The sequence below is a fragment of the Rattus norvegicus genome, chromosome 14 (assembly GCF_036323735.1).
Source record: "Rattus norvegicus strain BN/NHsdMcwi chromosome 14, GRCr8, whole genome shotgun sequence".
NCBI classification, from domain to species: Eukaryota; Metazoa; Chordata; class Mammalia; order Rodentia; family Muridae; genus Rattus; species Rattus norvegicus.
The window spans coordinates 61,137,177-61,160,330 of NC_086032.1; the positions used below are offsets into that span (position 1 = coordinate 61,137,177).

The window sequence follows — 23,154 nt, forward strand, 5'->3', positions numbered from 1 at the left end:
CAGACCACTGCACAGTTTACCTTCTGATGTCTTCCACTGTTTCCACAAGTCCTCAACAGTTATGTGCTTATCTTCTCTGTGCAGATGACTGTGTTTATTCGTAGCATCTTTATATTTCATATCTTCTCTGATAAACTATGAAAGAGAAAGCATTAAGTTAAACACAAGTAAAAGCCTTTAGTCCTGATAAACTAAGAACAAAAGAGTGTCATGGGGTGACTTTTTTTCCAGACACTAATACACTGTTGGTATTTTAAGCCATTTTCTCACGCTTGCTAAACACGTTTTAGAAAATGTTTTCTAATCATGAAAACTGAGGCAGTACAGTAAAAGTCTCTCTTCAAAGTGTATCACTGGGTAGATATTAGTGTACACTAATTTATACTGCGTGTGACTGCACATCCACACACACACAGGCACAGAAAGCCATAGAGTCTGAACTTTGATGATGGTCCTGTGAGGAAAGCACTATTTCTGTCTTATAAATGGGATGCCAAAGCCAAGGGGGGTTAAGTAACATGCCCGAGATTAAGACAATGGACAAGTGTTGAGACGTCAACCAAAGCCACAGCTACAGTCAAGCACGCAGTTCTGCTACTTACTGTCTCAATATTACATTTTGACATACAATCAATGATGAGATATTTCCAACCCAAACTAACACTAATCTCAGTCACTTTTCCCATAGTTCTGTATTTTTCTACCGTCTAAGCTATTACTCAAAGGAAAGCTGGCTACCATGTGATAACTAGATATATAAACCTATGTATATCCTTATTAATCATACGTTAAGATATTTAGAAAGCAGCAAAATTAATCTCTGCTAAAAGTTAACCAGGTCTTTAATATTTCTTTTCCACTGTTCAACAAATAAAATGAATAGCCTATTCATATATTTTGTATAGCCTATTTTATATAGCCTATTTATCTCCTCAAACTTTCCCCAATAAAACTACTACTCTGATTATACAGAAAAAAAAATTAGAATACTTTAAATCCTTGTGCTTTCTAACTCAGCATTTCTTTCTTTTCTTTTTTCTTGTTTTGTTATCTTACTTTACCTGTCTTGACTATTCCATGGCTTCAAAATAGATCATAAACTCTTTCAGAAATCCAAAATGCAGAAAGTTACAGTCCCCAGTCTTCAACCCCAGAAGTAAAGCTCTTAGTTTAATATATTAACAATAACCAGCATCTCAGACATGACAACATTTTGGTTTGACTAGAATAACTTCGCATTAAACTACTTAACAGCTACATAATACTATGAAGCAAATCATTAACTTTTCTAAGCTTCAATACTTCGTTTTGTAAAGGTATAGCTAAGGGGCTTGTCTGGCTATTCGCCCCCACTCTGCCTAGCGATCCTGAGACTCTAGCAGCATACTTGGGGGATGTGGGATCACTATACCTGAGGTGCTTAGAAACTGTTCCTCTTGGAAGAGATCCAAGAGCTGCAGAGAGAATTGAGACTGAAAACCATGCTGATAGCCTGAGCAAAGAGGAAGGCAGTTTTGGAAACAGTCCAGTCAGCTGGAACAAATAACAACTGCTCCATTTATGGGATACACATCAAAAAGAATGTCCCAGGAAACTCTCTTCACTGTGTAAGCACTAACAACTGACAAGGACAGCTCTGTGGCTTTAGAAACAAGCTAATTTCCATGTAGACGAGATGTGATACTTAGTTAATACTTGAGAAATTACAGGAAGAGTTAATGGACATAAATTAAGTGTGTGCATCATAAATCAGGAGGTGGTGTGGGCACACTGCACTGTGACGCGCAGGAAAGGGGAGAACAGCAGAGAAGAAGGCCTAAGTGCCAAGAGGCAGAAGACGGGAGGCAGAGGAGGGGTGAGGAGAAGGAGAACAGCACTAGAAGCTTCAAAACCGTCATGTGGAAGCCTACTGTCTTATAAACTCTGTATGTGTGCTTTCCTTGTAGAGCGTTCAATGGGAGCTCCCCTACACAGGATAAAATGTTCCTCCAAAAAACCACAGGTTACCAAATAATGACACTGGTACTAAGAACAGGATACCTTCTCCAGTTGGGGTGTCCCAGAAAGCAAGGTAAAAACCAAATAGATGAAATTATACATTTCCTAGACTTATCTAAAAATACTTTTTTTTGCTTTAAGAAAATATGATCACAGGATAATAAAACTTGCAATAAAAAATTCAAAGGCATATTTGGCTCCATTAAATTCTCTTCTCTATCCTATAAAACACACAATTGTGCCTGCTCAAAATTCTCTAAACTACTAATTTGATGAAAAAAGGCCAACTAGAGAAATTTTGGAAATTCATAAATAACTAAAAACACATAAGCAAAAGACAATTATCTTTTAACTTACTAAAATCCACGAGTTGAGAAATCTGAAAGCAAACTTTGAAATTCAACTAAAAACATCCTTGGTACAGATGTCCAATCACATACAAACCTCTTCCAAGAAATCCTAAGCTGACAATGCTAATCAGGTCTGCTCTGTGAATAAGTGCATATGCTTTCCAAAGAGTCACACAGATGACTATACTAAGTAAGCTATTCTAATACCAATAAAATTAAAGTTTATTATTTTACTGATCTTTGCAGATGTCATGTCATAAACTCATTTCAGATTTTGCACCTGTAATATATACATCAGATATTTGTACTGTTGCTTTTGTGACTCTGCTGTAATAAAAACTAATACATATCACTAAAACTCTTACTTGGGATGTTCTGTTTAGTTCCAGCCCTTTCCCCTAGGAACTACTCTGTTAATAAAGACCCATGCATATATCCCCTCCCCTCCCCCACTCTATCACCCACTTACACAGCTACTTGATCAGAGGACAGATAGCTCACTTAAAAGAGAACAAACTGGAACTAAACAAGAATGATAGAATTTTTTCCTCACAAAAAAACTAAATTAAAAGAATGAAAGTCCATGCTGATTGGCTATGATTTTGGATCTTCAAGGAGATGGACCAGGAACTAAGAGGAAGAGCTGAAGCTAATAAACATAAAAGAACAAATGCAGGCAGCCGCAGAGGTACCACAGAGAGCAGAGCAATGGAAGCGCAGGCTGCCCCAAAGCTCAGTGACTTCCTATTTCCAGTCCCTGGACTGCACGGGCTTTATTCTATTTTCCAATATATAAATCTGGACCCTATGAAGCTTCAGTACTCAAGAGACACAACTTTTCATCACAGGTAAGCACTCAAGACTCTGGATCTGATATGCATTCAAAGTCTGAGTACCATTAACTTCTCTTCAATGTACTGCTTCCGATGTTTTGAAGCTCCACTTCAGATAGTCTATACATGCGAGACTGAAAGACTGTGAAAGAAAACTAGAGCCTCTTCCCTGTCGATGGAAGCAGAGAGAATTTCCCAAAGCACACATGTCCTCAAAATAACGCAATGTCCAAGGCCTGGTAGGTGAGTCACTATAGCAGATGGGTTCCTTATAAACAACTTGACAGTAACAGGGAAATAGCTTAGTATAGGATCTCAGAAGAAACACGCAACAGAAAAATGGCCACTCCCGTGCCCACCCTGTTTTTATTTTATTAATTTGTTATTAATATTTATTAATACATAAATAAAATTTATTAGTTGCATGTTCATGGATGTGGAATTTCAGAACAGCGCAGGAAGGAGTGCCTTTGCCAGCTGAGCTACCTCATCAGCCAGTCTCACTTTTAAAGATGAAACACAGCACTTGCCACCAAGCCTGTGATCTAAGTGAGTTCAATACCCAGAGACCACAAGGTGCAGAGAGAGAACCACCTCATCTGAGTTGTCCTATGACTTCTGCAGGGGTGCTGTGGCACATGTGCCCCATCCCAGTCAGTCAGTCAGTCAGTAAATACAGTTAAATATAAAAGTACAACTTGGTCTACGTTCTCACAGAACTAATAGCAAAAGGTAAATTATTTAAAATGTGGGGAAAATGTCTTCAGTCTCTAAGTCCAGATGTTTAAACTCTACTGATAAAACTGGACAATCACTTGGGCAGAGACAGTTTAACACAAGCATAACTTTATTCTCCCCAGTTAGTTACAAACCAAATCCTTGCTGCTATGGAATCAATTCACAGCACTTACTCCCTGAGCTGCCAAAACTCAAAATCCGCCTGACAATACCTGTCAGAAATGCACCAGGAAGACTTCAAACTCCATTCTCAGAAGAGCTCAGTCTAACAGGCCTCATAATTACTTACAACGCTAATAAAGGCAGGTCAGACCTTAACCATTATTTATAACACTGACCCAAAAGGCCAGTCAGTAGAGAAAAGATAGAGGATTCCAGTGATAATTTCCAAAACAAAACCTTGAGAAACATAATGTTTGTTTGTCTGTCTGTCTGTTTGTTTGTTGGAGTGATGTTCAAGACAGGGTTTCTGTGTAGCCCTGTCTGTCCTGGAGTTTGCTCTGTAGGCCTCAAACTCGAAGCCTGACTCTTCTCCTGAGTGCTGTGAGAACTCATGCTGTGAGAAAGACAGGCCAGTGGGAACTCAATACTGAAATCATCAGGATAATATGGCCTACATCAGTGATTCCTCCTCAATGTTAGAATTAAAATCCAAAATATCTAACAAAGCTAACTATGATTCCTTTAGTCTGCACATTAATTTAAAAAGTGGTACTATATAATTAGAAAACATCAAATTAGTAGTCCAATTATATAGACAGAAGACAGATTACAATTATGTTATTTCAAAAAGACAAAAACAAAAAAAAAACTTCCCTTTGAAGATAAAGCAACAGAGACAGAGGCAGAAAGACTTTAATACTGAGCGCCCATAACAGTGGCTTAAGTCAGATGTTTCTTTCTACTTTATGAGTTCATCACTATTAAGTGAATTTCTTACAAGTTTTAATACAGTAGGTTTCTTAGCTGAAGAACACCTGTGGCATGGTGAGAAACTGTTACTATTCAAGTCGGTCACTTTTTCTCAAGTTGTGCTTTCTATAGCTTCTTTAATTGTATATAAGATTTAAACTGTGTACTGGTCTGATTACTGTAATGAGAGCTCACAGCCATGTTCTCTGCTGTCTGGAATGTGACTATTTCGAGGTGTATGAGTATCCACACTGTATATAGCGCTTACCCAACAGTTACTCAGAAGACAGCTCAGTAGTCAAATCTACCCTGGCATCACCATGACACTTGCTTGTGTTCAAGTAAGTCTAATTTTACTTGACAATAGCCCAAAATAGAATACTAACAATACCAACAAGTCAGACAGGCCAAAAGTCACAACGTATGTCCCTTAGTGAAAAAGTAAGAAAATTCTCACCTTGAGGGAGAAAACTTGTATGACATTGATGAAATCTATGAGTTATTAATTCCTTACTCTGCCCAATCTACAAATTAATATTATAATAGGTCTGCATGTTCAGGAAAATATACTATTATAGGATTCATTACTATCTGCTGTCTCAGACATCCATTGGGAAGTCTTGGAACTTGTCCCTCGCAGTAAAGGAGATGGGGATGCTGCTATATTAAGGTTACCATAAGTAGGTTTCATGATGACTAGAAATATATCAGTCTTTGGCATTAGCGTTCATCAAACTCTACCATCAGGCTTTGGCTCCAGGTTTCCGGATTCTTTAACTACCGAGTTACTAACTTGGCTCTTTTGCCATCCTAGAATGTATACAAACCAATACCTTTGTTGTAATGGAGTCGATAGTATATCCAATTAGCATAGCATCAATAATATATCAAATTATTCAGAAGTAACTTGTGACCATTTAAGGGAAGGTTAATATTTAAATCTCCATGTTCTACTTGTCAAAATTGGTAAGTCAGAATGTTCATTTCCAATATAGATGAAGTTACAAAGCCTAGATTTAGCATCCCCCTACATAGAGCAACTAAAATACCAGACAAACTATATGGACACCAATTTTTAAGATACTGAACACAGAGCAGCAAAGGATAGTGATTCTAGAGAGACCAGAATCAATAATTTGGCGAAGTCAGGTAATGGAATAAGTGTTGTCCTAAATTTACAGTGGGAGTGTGGAGAGACCGAGGGTCCTAGAGACTATGCTACGTGTAGGAGTGAGTCTGGAAACCTAGAGAGCATTCGTTGTACCTTCAACTGACTTCAACATATATGCATGAGTAATAAACTAAAGAAAGAAAAGAAATTCATCTAAAAACGTTGGAGAAGGCAATCCTGGTGCTCACACAAGGAGGGCACTGTGCCTATTTCAATCAGAGTGGAAAACCTAATACAGAACTTACCATCGAGAACACCATGATTGGCTTTGCTTCATTACCAGAGAATATTAGGCCTGAAATGAGCTCCACACTGATCCTACCTAAAATGTACTAAGTATGAGTCCCTTTTCCCCCATCAACTAATTTTTATCCAAGTAACTTTGCCTAGTTCTAAAAGAAAGCTTGAGAATGTATGTAAATCACAAAATATCAGTAAGCAAGATGACAATGTTTAAAACGTGTGCCACTCAGTCAGTCCAGTTACTGACATGTTGATACAGGAAAACAAAAGCCAAAATTCAAAGACCAATCATTCCGGATTAACCAAAAATGAAATAGCTGAGAATTAGGGTTTTTAAAATATTAACTATAAATATGACAGGGGCTGGAGAAATAGGTCAGAGATTAAGTACAGATAGGACTCCTTCCAGGGGACCTGAGTTCAGTTCCCAGTCCCACACTGGGCAGATTACAATCACCTGTACCTTCAGCTCCACAGAACCTGATGCCCTCTTTTGGCCCCTACAAAGACATTTATATACACACCACCACCCCCCCAATGTGCACATAATTTAAAATAGATATTTTACAGCCACAATCTACATATTCAACAAGCTGATACACAAAGCAAGCATGTTAAATAGAGGCTATACAGTTAAAGTTTTTAAAGGTTTAAAACAAAATTTCAAGCCAATATTTTAGACACAAAATACTAGGTGAAAAATGCTGAGATTCGTAGCTGAGTACAGCAAAGAAAATGATGGCAAATTTTGTAAAAGGTTGTTGAGACTATCTTAAATGAACAGGCATCAGGAACCACACTAGTCAATAACTAAAACCAGATACAAACAGAAAGTCTTAAAAGAAATCAGAGATTGCGAGGGTATACTTCTAGGAGAAAAGAGATAAAAAAAGACAACATGTGTTTTATCACACACAATGTAATGCAGAAAACACACAAGCAGCATGTATAATATATGAAAAAACTGACGACCTACAACTCTTACCCAGAGAAAACACTATGAAAGAAATTAAACACTAATAAATTTGATATCAAGAGTCCCAGACTACTAACCCAATTATAGGCAGAAGAAAGGCAGCTATCGACCTTCAGAGTGGATAAAGACAATGACCACGTTAACTACATACAGTAATATGTGCAACTTACCCTAAGTCACTGGGATTTTAACAAAGCTGTCGAGAAAAAGATGTGGTTTATCTGCTTTGTATAAAACTGCATACCCATACATTTGTGGCAATACAATAGGACTTTTTTTTAGAAATCCACTTTAAGAAGAGTAATCAAAAGGTTAACTCATCATTGCCTTTTACCAACATGTTAAACTTTTTGGAACATATCAGACAGCAATACTCACACTACATAACATGTTCAAGAGCTTCGACTCTAACACTGTACTTTTGACTGCATCCTCCTGTGGCTTAGCAAGGGCCTACCCATATCCTCTTGCTCACCCACATTAATACATGTAGGACAGAGCTGTCCTTGTGACCTAAATTAACACTGATTGTGCCTGGTCTCCTGATACAAGAGGTTAAATTCCTGGCACATGACGTTGGGAGAGGCTAGGGATATAAAATATAAAATGCTTGCCAGGTAAGTATAAGGACTTAAGCTAGGATTCCCAGCACTCACCTAAAGCCATGCACTCCGATGGGCATTTGTGATCCAGCACAAGATAAAGGGGTGGGGACGTGGGGTGGGGGAGAGTATGCAGTCACATACTTACTCACTGCTTGGGCAATCTAGCTAAAACTGAGCTTCACACACAATGAAAGCCTCTTTCCTTCTATCACCCAGATCTGAGTTCTTGGGAGACCTGAGCCTCTTTCTAAGCCAGCTCTCCAAGAATGTGGAGCATATCACAAGGTAGCGAAACTGTGACCAGGTAGCGCCAGCTACTGCCTCAGCAACAGATAAACTTGGACCCTAAGCCGTGGCTATGAGAACATCAGATACCTAAACATCAGACACTAAAGAAACCGAAGTTGATGGTGATCCTAAGGCTACCATAATTTTCATACCAGTTGCTTTACTGAAATCTGTCCAGAAAATCCAAGCCTAACTATTCATGAAAAGGAGAAAAAAATTCAGTGAGAAGCATGTACTCAACATTGTTCAAAGAATTCTGTCTAAGCCAACTCAAAAAAAGTGAAAACTAAGCAGAAGGATCCCAGAGGCCATCCGACTGCTGTGCAGGTAGGCATCCTGTGAGCAAGAGGATCTGAGTAAACGTGGACAGTAGCTGGCTCCTAAAGATTCATTGGAGCTCACAGTAGAGACTGGGGTGGGGGACAAGAACACAACTCAGACAGGTGGAGCACAGGTTTGGAACATCTTCTGGGGGGGTATAAGACACACACTGCTCATGGGCAGCGGTGTGACTTCTGAATTCCCAGCATCTCAATAGGCATAAATGACTAAATAAGTATCTTTCACACATGACGTCAATCTGTGTGTCTACATGCACATGTATAAGCATGCCCACCTACATCCCACACACTTAATATACCACACATACTATGAAAATTAATTTTAGAGATTAGCCATATTAAATTATACCATTTTTTCCAAAGTGGGAATTTATAATTTTTTGCAATAAAAGGGATTTATTTAAAGCAAAAACCAAGTGTAATGAAATATGCACTCATAGTCTCACATTAGCCCACAGTCTGGTTTCTATAATTTCCCAAATCCTTTTATTCCTTGAGCATTATTATCTTTTAGTTATATTAGTTATTTTTCTCATGGTTGCAAAAATAAATTTCTAACCAAAGCAACTGCAGGAGGGTCAGAACCTATTTTGACCCACAGTTTGAATGCATGGTCCATCACATAGGCTAAACAATGCTGGCAGAAGTCTGACGGAGCAGGCGCACTGCATCTGCAATCAGGAAACTGAAAGGCAGACAGACGCTGCTGCTCCTTTTATAAGTCCAGGACCCAAGCAGAAGGAATGGTGTTATTCACCTTCCGTGTATATGATGCCATCCCAGTTAAGTCAGTCTAGAAACCCCTTCACAGACATTCCTGAGGACTGTTTACAGGGTGATCTAATTACTATGAAGATGACCTGGGTTAAACATGAAAGCAGGGCCTCTCTATTTCAACCAGCAATGTACTTCTATGTCCCATGCAAACTATTCTTTCTGTAGAATGCAGAGAATTGTAACATGTGATTTTTTTCTTATTTCAAGGGAAATTATATTTCTAACTTGAGGTGCATTTTGTAAGTTGAACAATAGCTATTTGTTTTTATAGATGAGGATATCGATAAGATATTTAAGATGTTCTAATTTATATGGAGCTAAGTTTGTTTCACGTCATGAATACAGGAACTGCAATCAGTACGAAACTTACAATACGAAGGGACTAACACTGCTTCACTTTGGGACTGGGACTGGGACTCTAAGTTGCAGAGCTTCAGCAGTGAAGTAGCTCAGATCCTGTCTGAACACACAGGGCCCTACAGGTTACTGCTAATTCCTGTCACTGAGAAAACACTGCGCATTTTAAAAGCACAAGGTCCACAAAGAAGAAAGCCAACGAAGCAGAGATCAGGACACAACTTTAAATACTTAAGTTTAAAAAGACTTGTACTATCTCGGTGGAAATGTTGTTGACTTTGGTCACATAAATCTAACATTCAGGAGGCCAATAGAGTGGGTAAAGTCTTGAAGAAAGGGGGAATCTCCAAGAGGTGATATAAATATACATAGAAGTGTAAGAACAGAAAAATGATGAAGAGATCAGCAAAGAAGCTGAGAAGGAGCCTAAGAGACATAAAGACATAAAGGTGAACAACACCATTCTTGGTTGGGAGAACCGAGAGAACACCAGCATGCTTTAGTTAAGCCGAAGGCATGTGGCCATGATGCTGGAAAGTGAAGGCTGACAACTAGCCCCTGCAGGGCAAGCATGGAAAAGGTCTACACTGAGTAACAAAGGCAAAACCTAACACAACAGAAATAATACACTCACCCTCCCGGAGGGACTCTGCTACTCTCAAAGGAGGAAGAAGGGAGGCAGAGGAGGAAGACAGGGCAAAGAGTAAAACAGAAAATTAGATTCAACAGAGTTTTTATTTTGTGTGTTTACAAAGAAAGAAAACTAATGTCAAGTTTAAGACAGATGGCAAGGTTTCCGGAGGAAAATGGGAACTACAGCTATTGGAGAGAAGAAATGTTCTGAAGAGTTGTCCTAGAATAGGGAGAGAGGAAACGAGGAAAGGCACTGCTCTTCGAGGAACACAAACAGAATTCATAGCACACTAAGAGGAGACAGTGCACACAAATGAGGCCTGTGATCTTTTTAATAGTTATATGGCCTCTGGCAATGAGACAATCCTAACATCTCTGGTGAGGGTCAGATCACTGGCAGGCTTTAAACACATCAAAAAGTATGGGAAATGACATCTGAATGCAGAGTTAAATTACTACTCAATTATACATAAAAGATTACATAACCAAAACTGTATCACTGTCATCTTCTACAAAAGAATGTGAGGATCAAATGTTCTGTACCTCAAATTCACAGGGCAGAGACACAGGTCTGCACATTTTCCAAGACCAAACTGTATACCTAAAATCTATGCCATTACGCTGTGTACTGATACAAAAGTATATTTGTTTTTCAAAATTCAGAAACTATTGTACTAAAATCTGTGTTAATTTATATGTAAAATGTGCATCAAAAATGTAAGGGACACTGGGGACTTGGAGGGAGGTAGTGATATAAGATCAAAATATTGTATTATGAAATTTTCAAAGAATACATTTTTTACAAAGGACCTATGTCATCAAGATTTGAAGAAACTTGGAGCCAGCAAGACAGTAAGAAAAGACAACTGACACCAAGCCCATGGAACTGTGTTCAATCCCTGAAACCTCCATGGTGGAAGGAAGAAAACTGACTCTTGCAAACTGTGTTCTGACTCCAGACTTGCAGTGGTGTGTGTGCATGCGAATACACACACAGGCACGTACACACACACACACACACCCCAAATGTTTAAAAATTAGGCAACTTTCCTCATAAAGGCAGAAGTATATCTGCTAAAAAGGTATTTTCTTCTCTCAGGGTCTTTAAGAAAATTAATCATTAAAGGATTTCATTAAGTTGTTGCAATAATATAAGATAGTACAATAGCTACTATCTTTGCCAGTTGGTTTTTCGGGTGTGAGATTCAAACAGATCTACCAGTGAGGTAACCATGGACCTTTTCTTCAAATAAAAAAAACCAGTAAGCGGGGTTGGGGATTTAGCTCAGTGGTAGAGCACTTGCCTAGCAAGCGCAAGGCCCTGGATTTGGTCCTCAGCTCCAAGAAAAAAAAAAAAAAAAAAAAAAGAAAGAAAAACCAGTAATCCTGAGAAACTGTTGTCTTTTTTAGGCAATTTGTTATACCCTAAAGAAAGAGATCAATTTTCTTCAATCACTTCCTGTATCTATGTAACTAATGTAAGCCAGAAAAAAGCAAAAGAAAAAACATGATGAAGGAAACTAAATTGGAAATCAGATCAAGCTAAATTACAAACATAAAACTACCAGTAATACAGTACAAAACAAAGGACCACTCTGAATTGGAAGAATAGAAATGGGGAAAAGTAGCATAAAAAAGAATTTATATTGAGTTTCTATGTGTACTAAGTCTGAAAACTAGCATCAACCTTACAAAATGCCTTCAAGCTAGGCAAAAGCTACAGCTGAACTAGTGGTCCTACATCCCTTTTCCTAAGATGTCTGTACAGTTAGCAAGCAAAACTAAACAGGAAAACACAATAAATCACACGTAAAATGCCTCTGTGGACTTGTCTAAGGTTTACTATTGCTGTGAGGAATCACCAAGACCAAAGAAAGCAGCTTGGGCAGGAATAATGATTTGGCTTATGCTTCCATATCACAGGTCACCATCACAAGCAGTGAGGGCAGGAACTCTAGCAAGGCAGGGACCCAGAGGCTGGAGCTGGCACAGAAGTCATGGAGGACTGCTACTTAATGTCTTGCTTGCCTTGGCTTGCTCAGACTGCTTTCTTATAAAACCAAGAACCACCAGACCAGGAATGTCACCACCCATAATGGGCTGTGCCCTCCCATGTCAATCACTAATTAAGAAAATGCTCGAGGTTTGCGTACAACTGATCTTAAGGAGGCTTTGCTTTGCTCTTCTCTTTTCTTCTTTTCTTTCTGGTCTTCTGAAACAGGATTTTTCTGGGTATCCCTGGCTGTCCTGGTACTTGCTCTGTGGACCAGGCTGCCCCTTCCTCTGAGTTGGCTTTAGCTTGTGTCAAGTTGTCATAAAACCATCCAGAATGAGACTTAAGGAAAAAAATGTATAGAAGATGCTATTAATAGTCCACCTTGGTTAAGGTAAAAAGCACATGGAGGAAGCTGTATAGTAAATGATTATGACTAGACAGACAAGCAGACTGTGCCTAAATATAAAAGACCATGAATGCCACACCAGGAAGTCTAGATGATATCTGGGAAACTATGGTAGTGATTAGGCCATAGAGCACCAGAGAACTTAGAACTTCAACTAGACCTACTGAATAGGAAACTGAGTGTGGGGGAGCCACCTGTGCTACAAAAAGTCCTCTGGCAACTGTGACACACACTGAAGTTTGAGACCACTGGAGATAAGGTCTGATATAAGCTTTTAAATAGGAAGAAAATAACGAAGCATCATACTCTAAATGTTTTTCCAGTCAAGATGAATTTAGAAGGAAGTCTAGCAATGGCCAGCCAGCTATCAATGAAGCACTAGTAAAGTCAGTATCTCTGAGAAGTTAAAAGGTAGAAATAGACTAACAGGAGGGGAAAACTAAGAAAGCTGATACAACAGATGAGCAAAACAGTCAACTCAAAGGAGAAAGAGAAACTTGGTTTGGACATGTTGTTTCGTTTTGTTAGTTTGTCTTTGTTTTTTTCCTGAGACAGGGTTTCTCTGCACAGCCCCGGCTGTCTGGACTCAATCTGTATGTAGACCAGTCTGGCCGGAGAGCAGGCTCAGCCATTCAAGGCCAGACTCACAACCAAAAATATAAGAAATGTTTTCTTTAAGCCAGTGATTTAATTAGCCTAAAATTTCTAGAAAAGAAAATGTCAGAAAACAATGTGCTTTGCTAGCATCTAAAACAAGGAGTTAGAAATCCTAGCAGATCAAATGTAAGAGGAAAATTCTAAGCCAGTATTTCTCAACTTGTGGGTCACAACCTCTTTGGGGTCAAGCAACCCTTTCACAGGGGTCACATCAGATAGCCTACATATATTTACATTAAGACTCAATAACCACAGAAAAATTATAGTTATGGAGTAGCAACCAAAATAACTTTATGGGGTGGGGGGGTCACTATAACATGAAGAACCATACTAAAGGGTCACAGCATTAGGAAGGTTGAGAACCACTGATCGAGAAAGAAGAACAAATTTAAAATACATGGAAGTGATAATTAAATTCATGGGCCTGTGTGAAACTTCTAGAAACTAAACAGAGGAAAAGGCCTAGTAACAAACATCCTATAGAATAGATGCACTGAGGCTGCAGGAATGAAGAGAAGCAGATTCAAAGAATGAAGAGGTAACATCCAGTTCTCTGCAATTCTGGTCTTTCCCTGGGAAAACTCAGCACATCGCTCTTCCCTACCACTATTCTGATTCTACACCACAGAATGCCCTAGATATCAGCCCACCCAGTGAACATGGCAGCCATTTATTTCCCAAGATCCATCACAGGCTCAATACCAAGCTTTGCATGAGCTCCCTGACAGACATTATTTTCTCTAAAGCACAGGCCATCTCCATGGTTCATCTGAATTCCTAGTATGTAATTTGCCAGAACACACCTCTTACTATACACTTAAAACATCATATGATGGTAACTCACTGATATTCATACTCATGTTTCACATTGCCCTATACATAGTACTACATATCAACAGGACTTCAAAATATTCAGCCCATCATGTTTAACTGAATGATGAAATAACAGGCGTTTACTAAACTCTTATGGGGCCAAGAAAAAGAAAGTAAAGAAAAAAGGAGAGTAAAACAAAAATCAAAACATGAAAATTGCCATACCACTTTAAATAGTGTTTAAATGAAGTGGTAGGACATACTTATAAAGTGCATCAAATCATGCTGCATTTCAGCATATTTATACATACACATAAACATTACACATACACACACACACACACACACACACACACACACACACACACACACCAATTAGGCCTCAGCAAAGACATTTTTAGAAAGAAAAATAATAAATTTGAGAATCTAAGAAACTATAAAATTATACAACCTATGAAAGGGTTAATGAACAGTGTTTTGCTAAAGAAAACATTATACCACTATACTGTCAAAAGGACAAAACAGCAATCCACAGATTGAGAAAAGCTTTATCAAACCTACATCTAATAGAGGGCTAATATTCAAAATACAAAAAGAACCCAAGAAGTTAGACTCCAGAAAACCAAATAGCCTGACGGGGAGTTGGGGGTCATGGGTGGCCTGAGGTATGGGATGTGTAACAGTTGTGGGGAAGGTGGACAGGGAGGGGAATAAAATCTGGAGTGTAAAAATAATTAATTAATTAATTAATTAATTCAAAAAATGAGGTACAGAGCTAAACAGAGAATGCTCAACTGAGCAATCTCAAAAGGCTGAGAAGAAATGTTCAGCATCCTTAGTCATCAGGGCAATACAAATCTAAACAACCCTGAGATTCTATCTCACCCCAGTGAGAATGGCTAAGATCAACTCAGGCAACAGCAAATGCTAGTGAGGATGTGGAGAAAGGGGACCACTCCTCCATTGCTGGTAGCTTTGCAAGTTGGTACAAACCACTCTGGAAATCAGTCTGACAGTTCCTCAGAAAATTGCAAATAGTTTTACTGGAGACCCAGCTATACCACTTCTGGGCATATACCCAAAAGATGCTCCAACATACAACAAGGACACATGCTCCACTATGTTCATAGCAGCCTCATTTATAATAGCCAGAGGCTGAAAAGAACCCAGATGTTCTTGAACAGAGGAATAGATACAGAAAATGTGGTACATTTATACAATGGAGTACAACTCAGCTATTAAAAACAATGATTTCATGAAATTCGCAGGCAAATGGATGGAACTTGAAAATATCATCCTGAGTGAGGTAACCCAGTCACAAAAAGAATACACAAAGTATGCACTCACTGATAAGTGGATATTAGCCAAAAAGCAGCTCAAAATCTCCACGATACAACTCATAGACCATATGAAACCCAAGAAGAAAGAAGATCACATCAAGGTGTGGATGCTACAGTACTACTCAGTAGGGGGAAGAGAATAATCTTTGGGAAGTAGAGGGAGAGAGGGATCTGAAAGAAAGAGAGGAGGGAGAGAGGAAAAGGGCCAGTTTAAATATGGGTGGAGATGGGGAGAAGTACAGAGGGTCAGGAATTTGAAAGTAGGTATGTAGCAGTGGGGGAGGGGAACTGGGGATAGCCACTAGAAAGTCCCAGGTGCCAGGAACCCAAGAGGTTCCCAGGACTCAACAGGGAGGACTTTAGCCAAAATACCCAACAAAGGGGAGACAGAACCTATAGAAACCATATCCAGTGGATAGGCACAGCCCCCAGTTTTGGGATGGGGCCACCTACCCACCTCAAAAGTATTAATCCAGAGTTCTTCCTGTCAAGAGGAAATAGACAAAGAGTGGAGCAGAAACTGAAGGAAAGGCCATCCAGAGACTGCCCACCAAGGGATTCATCCCATCTGCTGACACCAAACCCAGACACCATTGCTGATGCCAAGAAGTGTTTACTGACAGGAGCCCAGTATAGCTGTCCCGAGAGGACCTGCCAGAGCCAGACCAATACAGATGTGGATGTACACAGCCAAACATTAGACTGAGTGTGTGGGGAACCCAATGGGGAAATTAGGGCAAGGAGCTGAAGGGGTTTGCAACACCATAGGAAGTACAACAATATCAACCAACCAGACCCCCAGGGCTCCCAGGGACTAAACCACCAACCAAAGAGTACACATGGGGGTACCCATGGCTCCAGCTGCATTTGTGGCAGAGGATAACCTTATTTGGCATCACTGAGAGAGAAGCCCCTTGGTCCTGTGGAGGCTTGATGACCCAGGATAGGGGAACGATAGGTTACTGATACATGAGTGGGGGCAGGGGGGCACTTTCACAGAGGCAGGGGAAAGGAGGAGGGGGTGGGAGGCTTATGGAGAGGAAATTGGGAAGGGGGTAACATTTGAAATATAAATAAATAAAATAAATAAATAGATAAACAAAAAAATTAAGTAGAAAAAAAGAATTTAAGCTTCTGAGGTATGAGAAGTACCAAGTACTTGATTTTGATCTCCAGAACCCACTTAATACATCCCACACACACATGATAGCTTGCCACTGTAATCCTGCTACTGGGAAGTGAATCTCTGGTGCTAGCCTACCCTACTTGGTGAGCTCTAATTAACATAGTATTTCAAAATAAAAACAAAAAGGATGGCTCCTAAGAAATAATATGCAAGGTTTTTCTTTGACTTCTAAACATATGCTCACACAGATACATGTACAACTGCACACATGCAGACAGACCTACACACACAATTTACTTTCTGCATAGGTCTTTCATGTAACTAGAGAAAACTGAATCATATGAATAGACTCTGAGTAAATATGTAAATTCTATAGTACAAAGCTTGGCTCAATACTTAGAGCAATTTGTCACAACTTAGGAAGGGAGTAAACACTAAAGAGTTAAGTACAACATAAAGCAGAATTACAATTAGCCGTATGGTCAATGTAATCACATGGCCCCAGCCTCAGAGAAGCTTCAACTACACCTGCTATCTTGGTGTGATTATTAATAGTACTGACTTTCACTCTTAAAAGTACCCAGGTTTGGATAAAAAAACTGTATGATACTCGATGATGACAATGATGATGACAATGACGATGTAAGACTGATGATGATGATGACATTATACTAAGACATCATTGTATTCCACTCGTGGAATATGCTTTGTACACACTCACATTCAGACATCTTCCAGAAAAACAATATGTCAAATATGTCAAGCAGTATGTCAAAGTGTGCTAAACTCTCCAGACATATATTATGTAAACACAATGCCGTGCTATGGTCCTGGGCATCCTCAGAGAGAGGAGAGAACATGGCCAGCAAGGCTGTGACTGTCATGGCCACATGCACAGCCCTGACTCACTCCTACTCTTCTGCCCCTGCCAGTCTGTAACTGTCGAGCTGGAAATTCTTATTGAAGAAAATTAAAAATTAATGGAACAGGAATGTAAAATTATTTTGTATGAAAATGTATAACTACAATGTGGTTTAAGTTAAATTGAAAGAATCTAAGAAGCGGACAAAAAGAATTCCTAGTTAAAGCAAGGTTGCCATGCCTAGAAAGAGGCAAATGTACGGAGTTTAATGTTTTACTGTTCTCTGATGCCATAAAATATGATTCTGGAAGTATGTGATTTTTCAGCAGGTCTCAGAGCCACTCTTTCTGAGTTTGTATTTAAGCTCATTGTTCCACAGTAACTATACGCACAATGGTGTTTAAGTTCCTAGTTACCAGAAGGGCCTATTTAGTCTACAGGTAACTTAACATAAATACTAAAGAGCGTCTTAAATTGTCTATAACTAATGCAGCTTCAAGAAAGAGCCTGCTACAATGAATCAGAATTGTGTGATTCAGAAGTTATGACATAAGCAGAAAACAATGATAGGGTATAGAGAGAATATCTTGTGTATTGTATAGACGCATCTCCTGTCAACTAAAGTGCATATGGACTATGGCTTAGACAGTAAATAGAGGTAACACATCCAGGAGAGAGAAAGGAGGAGAAAAGGAGGCAGGAGATGTGATGAGCTGAACATCTGGTACACAAGCACAGGTAACCAGCCACATGGCAGAATGTAGGCTGGAATATATGAAATATGTTGTTATATCGTGTCAGAGAAGAGCCTAGCTATATGGCCAAGGCATTTGTAAATATATTTTGAGTCTGAGTCTTATTTCTGGGAGCATGGGCTGGGAGGAAGAACCAGGGACTAACTTCTACAAAAGGGTTATGAAGAATCTTTTTACTCTTACAGTAATTGCTAAGAAACACTCTGGGAAAATCTGTTCCCTTTCTCTTTTTAATATATTGTTTGAGAATTTCATACACAGACACAGACACAGACACAGACACACACACACACACACACACACACACACACACACACACACACACCCCTCTATATATTTATTGTGCTCCATCTAATCCACTCCCAATTCCTTCCCCTCCAACTCCTTCCATATACTTTCTGACCAGTTTTCTCTCCCACCTGCAGGTTGCCATATTTAAAGCCACTGGATTCATGCTGTGCTGCCAGTGTGTGGGTATGGGTGAGGGGCCATCCACTGGGCAGACTCTAAAAGAGCAGCAGTTCTTTAAACGTCATTAACTCAAAGTAGTTGGCAAATGAGCTGAGATCCCAGGGACAAAGGAGGAAATTCAGTAAGTGAGTTCTACAGCTGTGACAGTAACACATCAAGAGGCTGGGGACTCAACTAAACACTGGAGCAGGACAGGAATTTTAGTTTAAATTAAAATGTCTAGGTATAGTTATAAAAATATACAACATTTCACTAAGATCTGAGTTAGTAATTTACAAAATGGTTCTTATTCATCTAGGTTGTGAACCACCTTACTTCAGAAATAGCAAAGGATTTTTTCCAGAAAAATATAAACCTAGCTCTTATATATGTCCACTTTTTTTTTTTAACAGAAAGTACTAAGAAAGATTCAAGGTGGACTTTGATGAAAAGCAAAGTCACCAAGAATAAGGGGAAGCAGGGTCTGCTGTCAGACCTTCATAGCAGTGAAGTCTATGCATTGTTCTGATGATACAAGTGCTGCCCAAGAGCAAGGAAGACTGTCCTGGACTGTTTCTCCAGGGATCAATAATGACAAGTCAGGCGGAGATGCTAAGTCAGCACCAAGTTAAGATATAAAGTGCCTCTGTTCCTATCAGCGTCCTGAAATGACTCTCAGGTTTCATCAGATCTCATAGTCAAAGGGCTTAGCACAAACCAACGTTTGGTTCTACCCAGACTTCTGGCTCAGCAGGGCTGGGCACTGCTCGAGAACCCATGTCAAGCTAATGCTGGGTTTCTAGGAGCATTGGTTTGGTCTGTAGAGTAGTTTCTTCACACTGTGCAATCCCCCATTTATCTACTTCTTTTCTACTATGAGGCCCTGGAATTTGGCTACAGAGAACTTTCTCCCTTCTTCCTCTGTAAAGACAGATAGCATATACATGTGCCCAAAGTTTTTCCCTACCTCCTATCAAACACATATCATTCTTTGTAGTTTGAACTGCAGTTAAATTACAAATGAACAAAGAGGTAACAAAAATGACAGGATTAATATTTGATGATTAGCACATCTTAGTGAATCACGGAATATCGAAATAGCCTGAACGATTCCTCTCACCTAGCTTCCTCAGTATCCTACCTGCAGCTATTTTGATTATTTCTAGGGTTTCCTCAGATATTAAGATATTAAGATACTTATTCTCCAAATATGAATTAAATTTAAAACTTGTAAGTTCACACCTAAAATAGTTATAGGAACAAATTTATTGGAAAAGCTATTTTTCAAAAAAGACTATACAGTTCAGTGATATCAAGATCTCTAAGTTTTCAGCCTCCCACATATGCTTTTCTAGATCAATACACAGGTAACTGAGCTCTGCCATTTCTTGCAGGTATCACAAATATCAACATGTGTTCCCATGTGTTCTGTGCTCAAGAAATCTGCAAACACAGCAGTGCTTCTGAATGCACTTCCTTAGAAGATTCTCACACTTGTCTGTTCTTACAAAAATGTAGAGCAGACTATGTGACATACACCATGAACTGGTGTTTATAACTTATTTGTACAGAGACTCGCAGCTTGAGTTGTTCAGACCTCACAGAGGAGTATACAATCTAATGCAGTTGAAATGTAAGATGTTTAATTGTATCTCATTTTTTGCACTTTTACATAGTTCACATGTACCTATTTAATATCTAATATGCACACATTATTTAAAGACAAATATTTAAAATTGTACCTGAGAGTGCATATGCAGAAATTCCTTACTATAATGATAGAGGTGCAAGAAGAAAATAGTTTGAGAAGTGCAGGTGGGCAAAGCTACTATCTGCTTCTGACAGCTCTTTATTTTCACTGCTTTTAGGAGCACTGAGTGTTTTACCAATATTAGTCCTATGCTCTCCTAATATTTACCATCAGTAAGACCTCTGTTTTAAAGAATAAATGTGAAAAAAACTAAAGAATTCCAGAGGCTAATAACTCTCTGGTCTTTTCCCATCCACCTGAGGTACAGAGTTCTACTGACTTTGATCTACCAGCTTTTTCCTAGTTTCCATTGGCACCTCAGAAATGGCTATAGGTACCAGATAACCTAATTTTTCACATCCTACATACCTCCAGACCTACACATTACAGACCCTAATAACACTAAATGGACTGTGTGTGTGTGTGTGTGTGTGTGTGTGTGTGTGTGTGTGTGAGAGAGAGAGAGAGAGAGAGAGAGAGAGACAGAGACAGAGAGACAGAGACAGAGACAGACAGACAAACAGTAATTAAAGATGGAATTAATTTAAACAGGAAAAAAGACTGGAGGAGATGGGAGGAGTTGGAGGGTAAGAAAGAGGGTTAAAGTGATGTAAATACAGTACTTGGGTATGAAATTCTGAAAAAGAAAGAAATTAAAGTTAAAAGGAATAAAATCAACTTTAAGAATATACTGCTGAACTAAATCTTGCTGTTCTCTTCAGGGAGGTGCACAGTGCTGCTGCTGCTGCTGCTTGGCTCCAAGAAACAGTCACAATGTCCATTACTGAGGCTACTATAACTGCTTATGGGTCCTGATCACAATCTGACTTCTCAATTTTGATGCATTAAATAGAGTATCAAATGCTTAGGAGATACTCTATTAAACAGTTATTACCAAGATTTGCTACCTGGAAAAGCTCAATAAATGAAAAATAAAACCAAACTAAACAAACAGTAATGTTGTCACTCACTAAATACTTTGCTCTTGAACTACCACAGACAGTATTATACTAACGGTATCATTAAATCCACCTTCAAAAAATCTATGTCCCACCACGTATTAAGATCAATTACATATTTTTAAGAAGACAAAATATTCATTAGTCAAGCACTTATTGCCTGTATTTCCTCCACACAGAGCTTCAATACACTAGACTCATATTCTGAATTAGAGAAAGCCCCTTGTCATGCAGATTCATGAAATGGCATCCTTTAGAAATTAATGATACACATCATCACAGAATAGCAACACAGACTGAGCCAAGAGCATGAGTTATGTATTCAGGTTGAACTAAAACTTCTCATTCTACTACTTACAAGCTGGTGACCATGTCATATGAACCAACCTCCACAATACATCCTAGTCAGACAATAATAGTATATTCTTTGCTCTTAGTGCCTCTATGAGCATCCCAAACATCAGTAATATAACGTGTTTATACTGTAAAACAAATAGTAAATGTTCAAACATGTCTCAACATACAACCTCACAAATAATTTTAGTTCTGCAGTAACAAAAATACATAACCCAGCCTAACTACCAATAATTTTTATTTAAACAGGAAGCAGAATTGTCTTTTACCTACCTTCTTCATCTCACCTTTGCCCTGCTTTTCCTTTTAGAAGAATGCCAGGTAATACTCAAATTACATATTTGTATATATAATTTAAAGTCATTGTTCATTACAAAACACTACTTCTCAGATAACTTTTAATCACACACATCATTACTTAAAATTCTAAATAGTTCCTGTGTAAGAGCTGACTTTGAAAAGTTTGATTATGTATCATTTTTAAAACGAAGCTTTTTGAGGGAACCGACATAATTTTTCTACTTCAGTGCTTTATAATCCTGTGGAGAAGCTTCCCACTGAACTTTTGTAGCTGTCAGTAAAGAAAGCAGCTGTGGCAAGCAGCACCCAAGGCGGCCCCGGCAAGACAGGAATCTTCCAATCTGTTTTCCTGACCCCTGAGTGTCAGCCTGGACGGTATCTAAGGTGAAGCAAGCAGGCTAAAGGAAAGACAACGGAACATCACTTCTGAGATGAATACAAATGGGCTAGAAATGGGTCCGCAGCTAAGAGCACTTGATGCCTTGAAGAGAAACCTAAGTTCAGTCCCCAGCACCCACAGGGCAGTGTACTGCTAACCTTAATGCTAGTACTAGTACCCTCTTCTTGCCTTCACAGGCACTAACACTCAGCCACGTGGTGTACATACATACACACAGGAAAAACCCTCACACACATTAAAAAGATAAAAGTCTATGTCTCCTATGTTACCAGTCCTTCTCTTGGAGACCCAGCTCTTCTGCTGAGAGCTCTTTTTACTTGCTGTGGGGAAAGCCAATGCTATTCTACTAGGTACCCTACAGAGAGACCCAAATGGCAGAGAATTGTTTCCTCTGCCTAATGCCACGGAAAGACATGAGAACACATGAGGAGGATCTTAAGTGGATCTCTCCCCGACACACCCTTTCCACTCGAGCCCTGCAGCAGGCTTTTAGACTGCTTTTAACACTAGCAGATACATCACCAGCAATGTAAAAGAGAACTAGAGCCAGATAACACAGTTAGGGCTTGAATCTAAAATATCTTGTCCAAGTTCATGTTCCAGGAGCACTTGTTCCTGGGCTGGTGGATTGTTCTGGAAAATTGTGTAACCATCAGGAGGTGGGAGAGCCATCTATCCACTACCTGATTTGAGTACCATTCTCTGTTTTGTGGTCTACCATGACATAGAGTCTCCATCACACATGGCCACCACTATGCAGTCCA

The 23,154-nt window shown here is 39.2% G+C and overlaps 1 protein-coding gene across 3 annotated transcripts in view; it reads right to left on the reverse strand.

Moving 5' to 3' along the window:
* Stim2 (stromal interaction molecule 2) overlaps positions 1–23,154 on the reverse strand; it is a 125,732-nt gene that overhangs the window by 45,627 nt on the left and 56,951 nt on the right. For all 3 annotated transcript variants that reach the window (XM_039091560.2, NM_001105750.2, XM_039091561.2), the window contains exon 3: positions 21–135. In XM_039091560.2, coding sequence (XP_038947488.1) covers positions 21–135 — 115 coding nt within the window. The remainder of the gene's footprint in view (positions 1–20; positions 136–23,154) is intronic.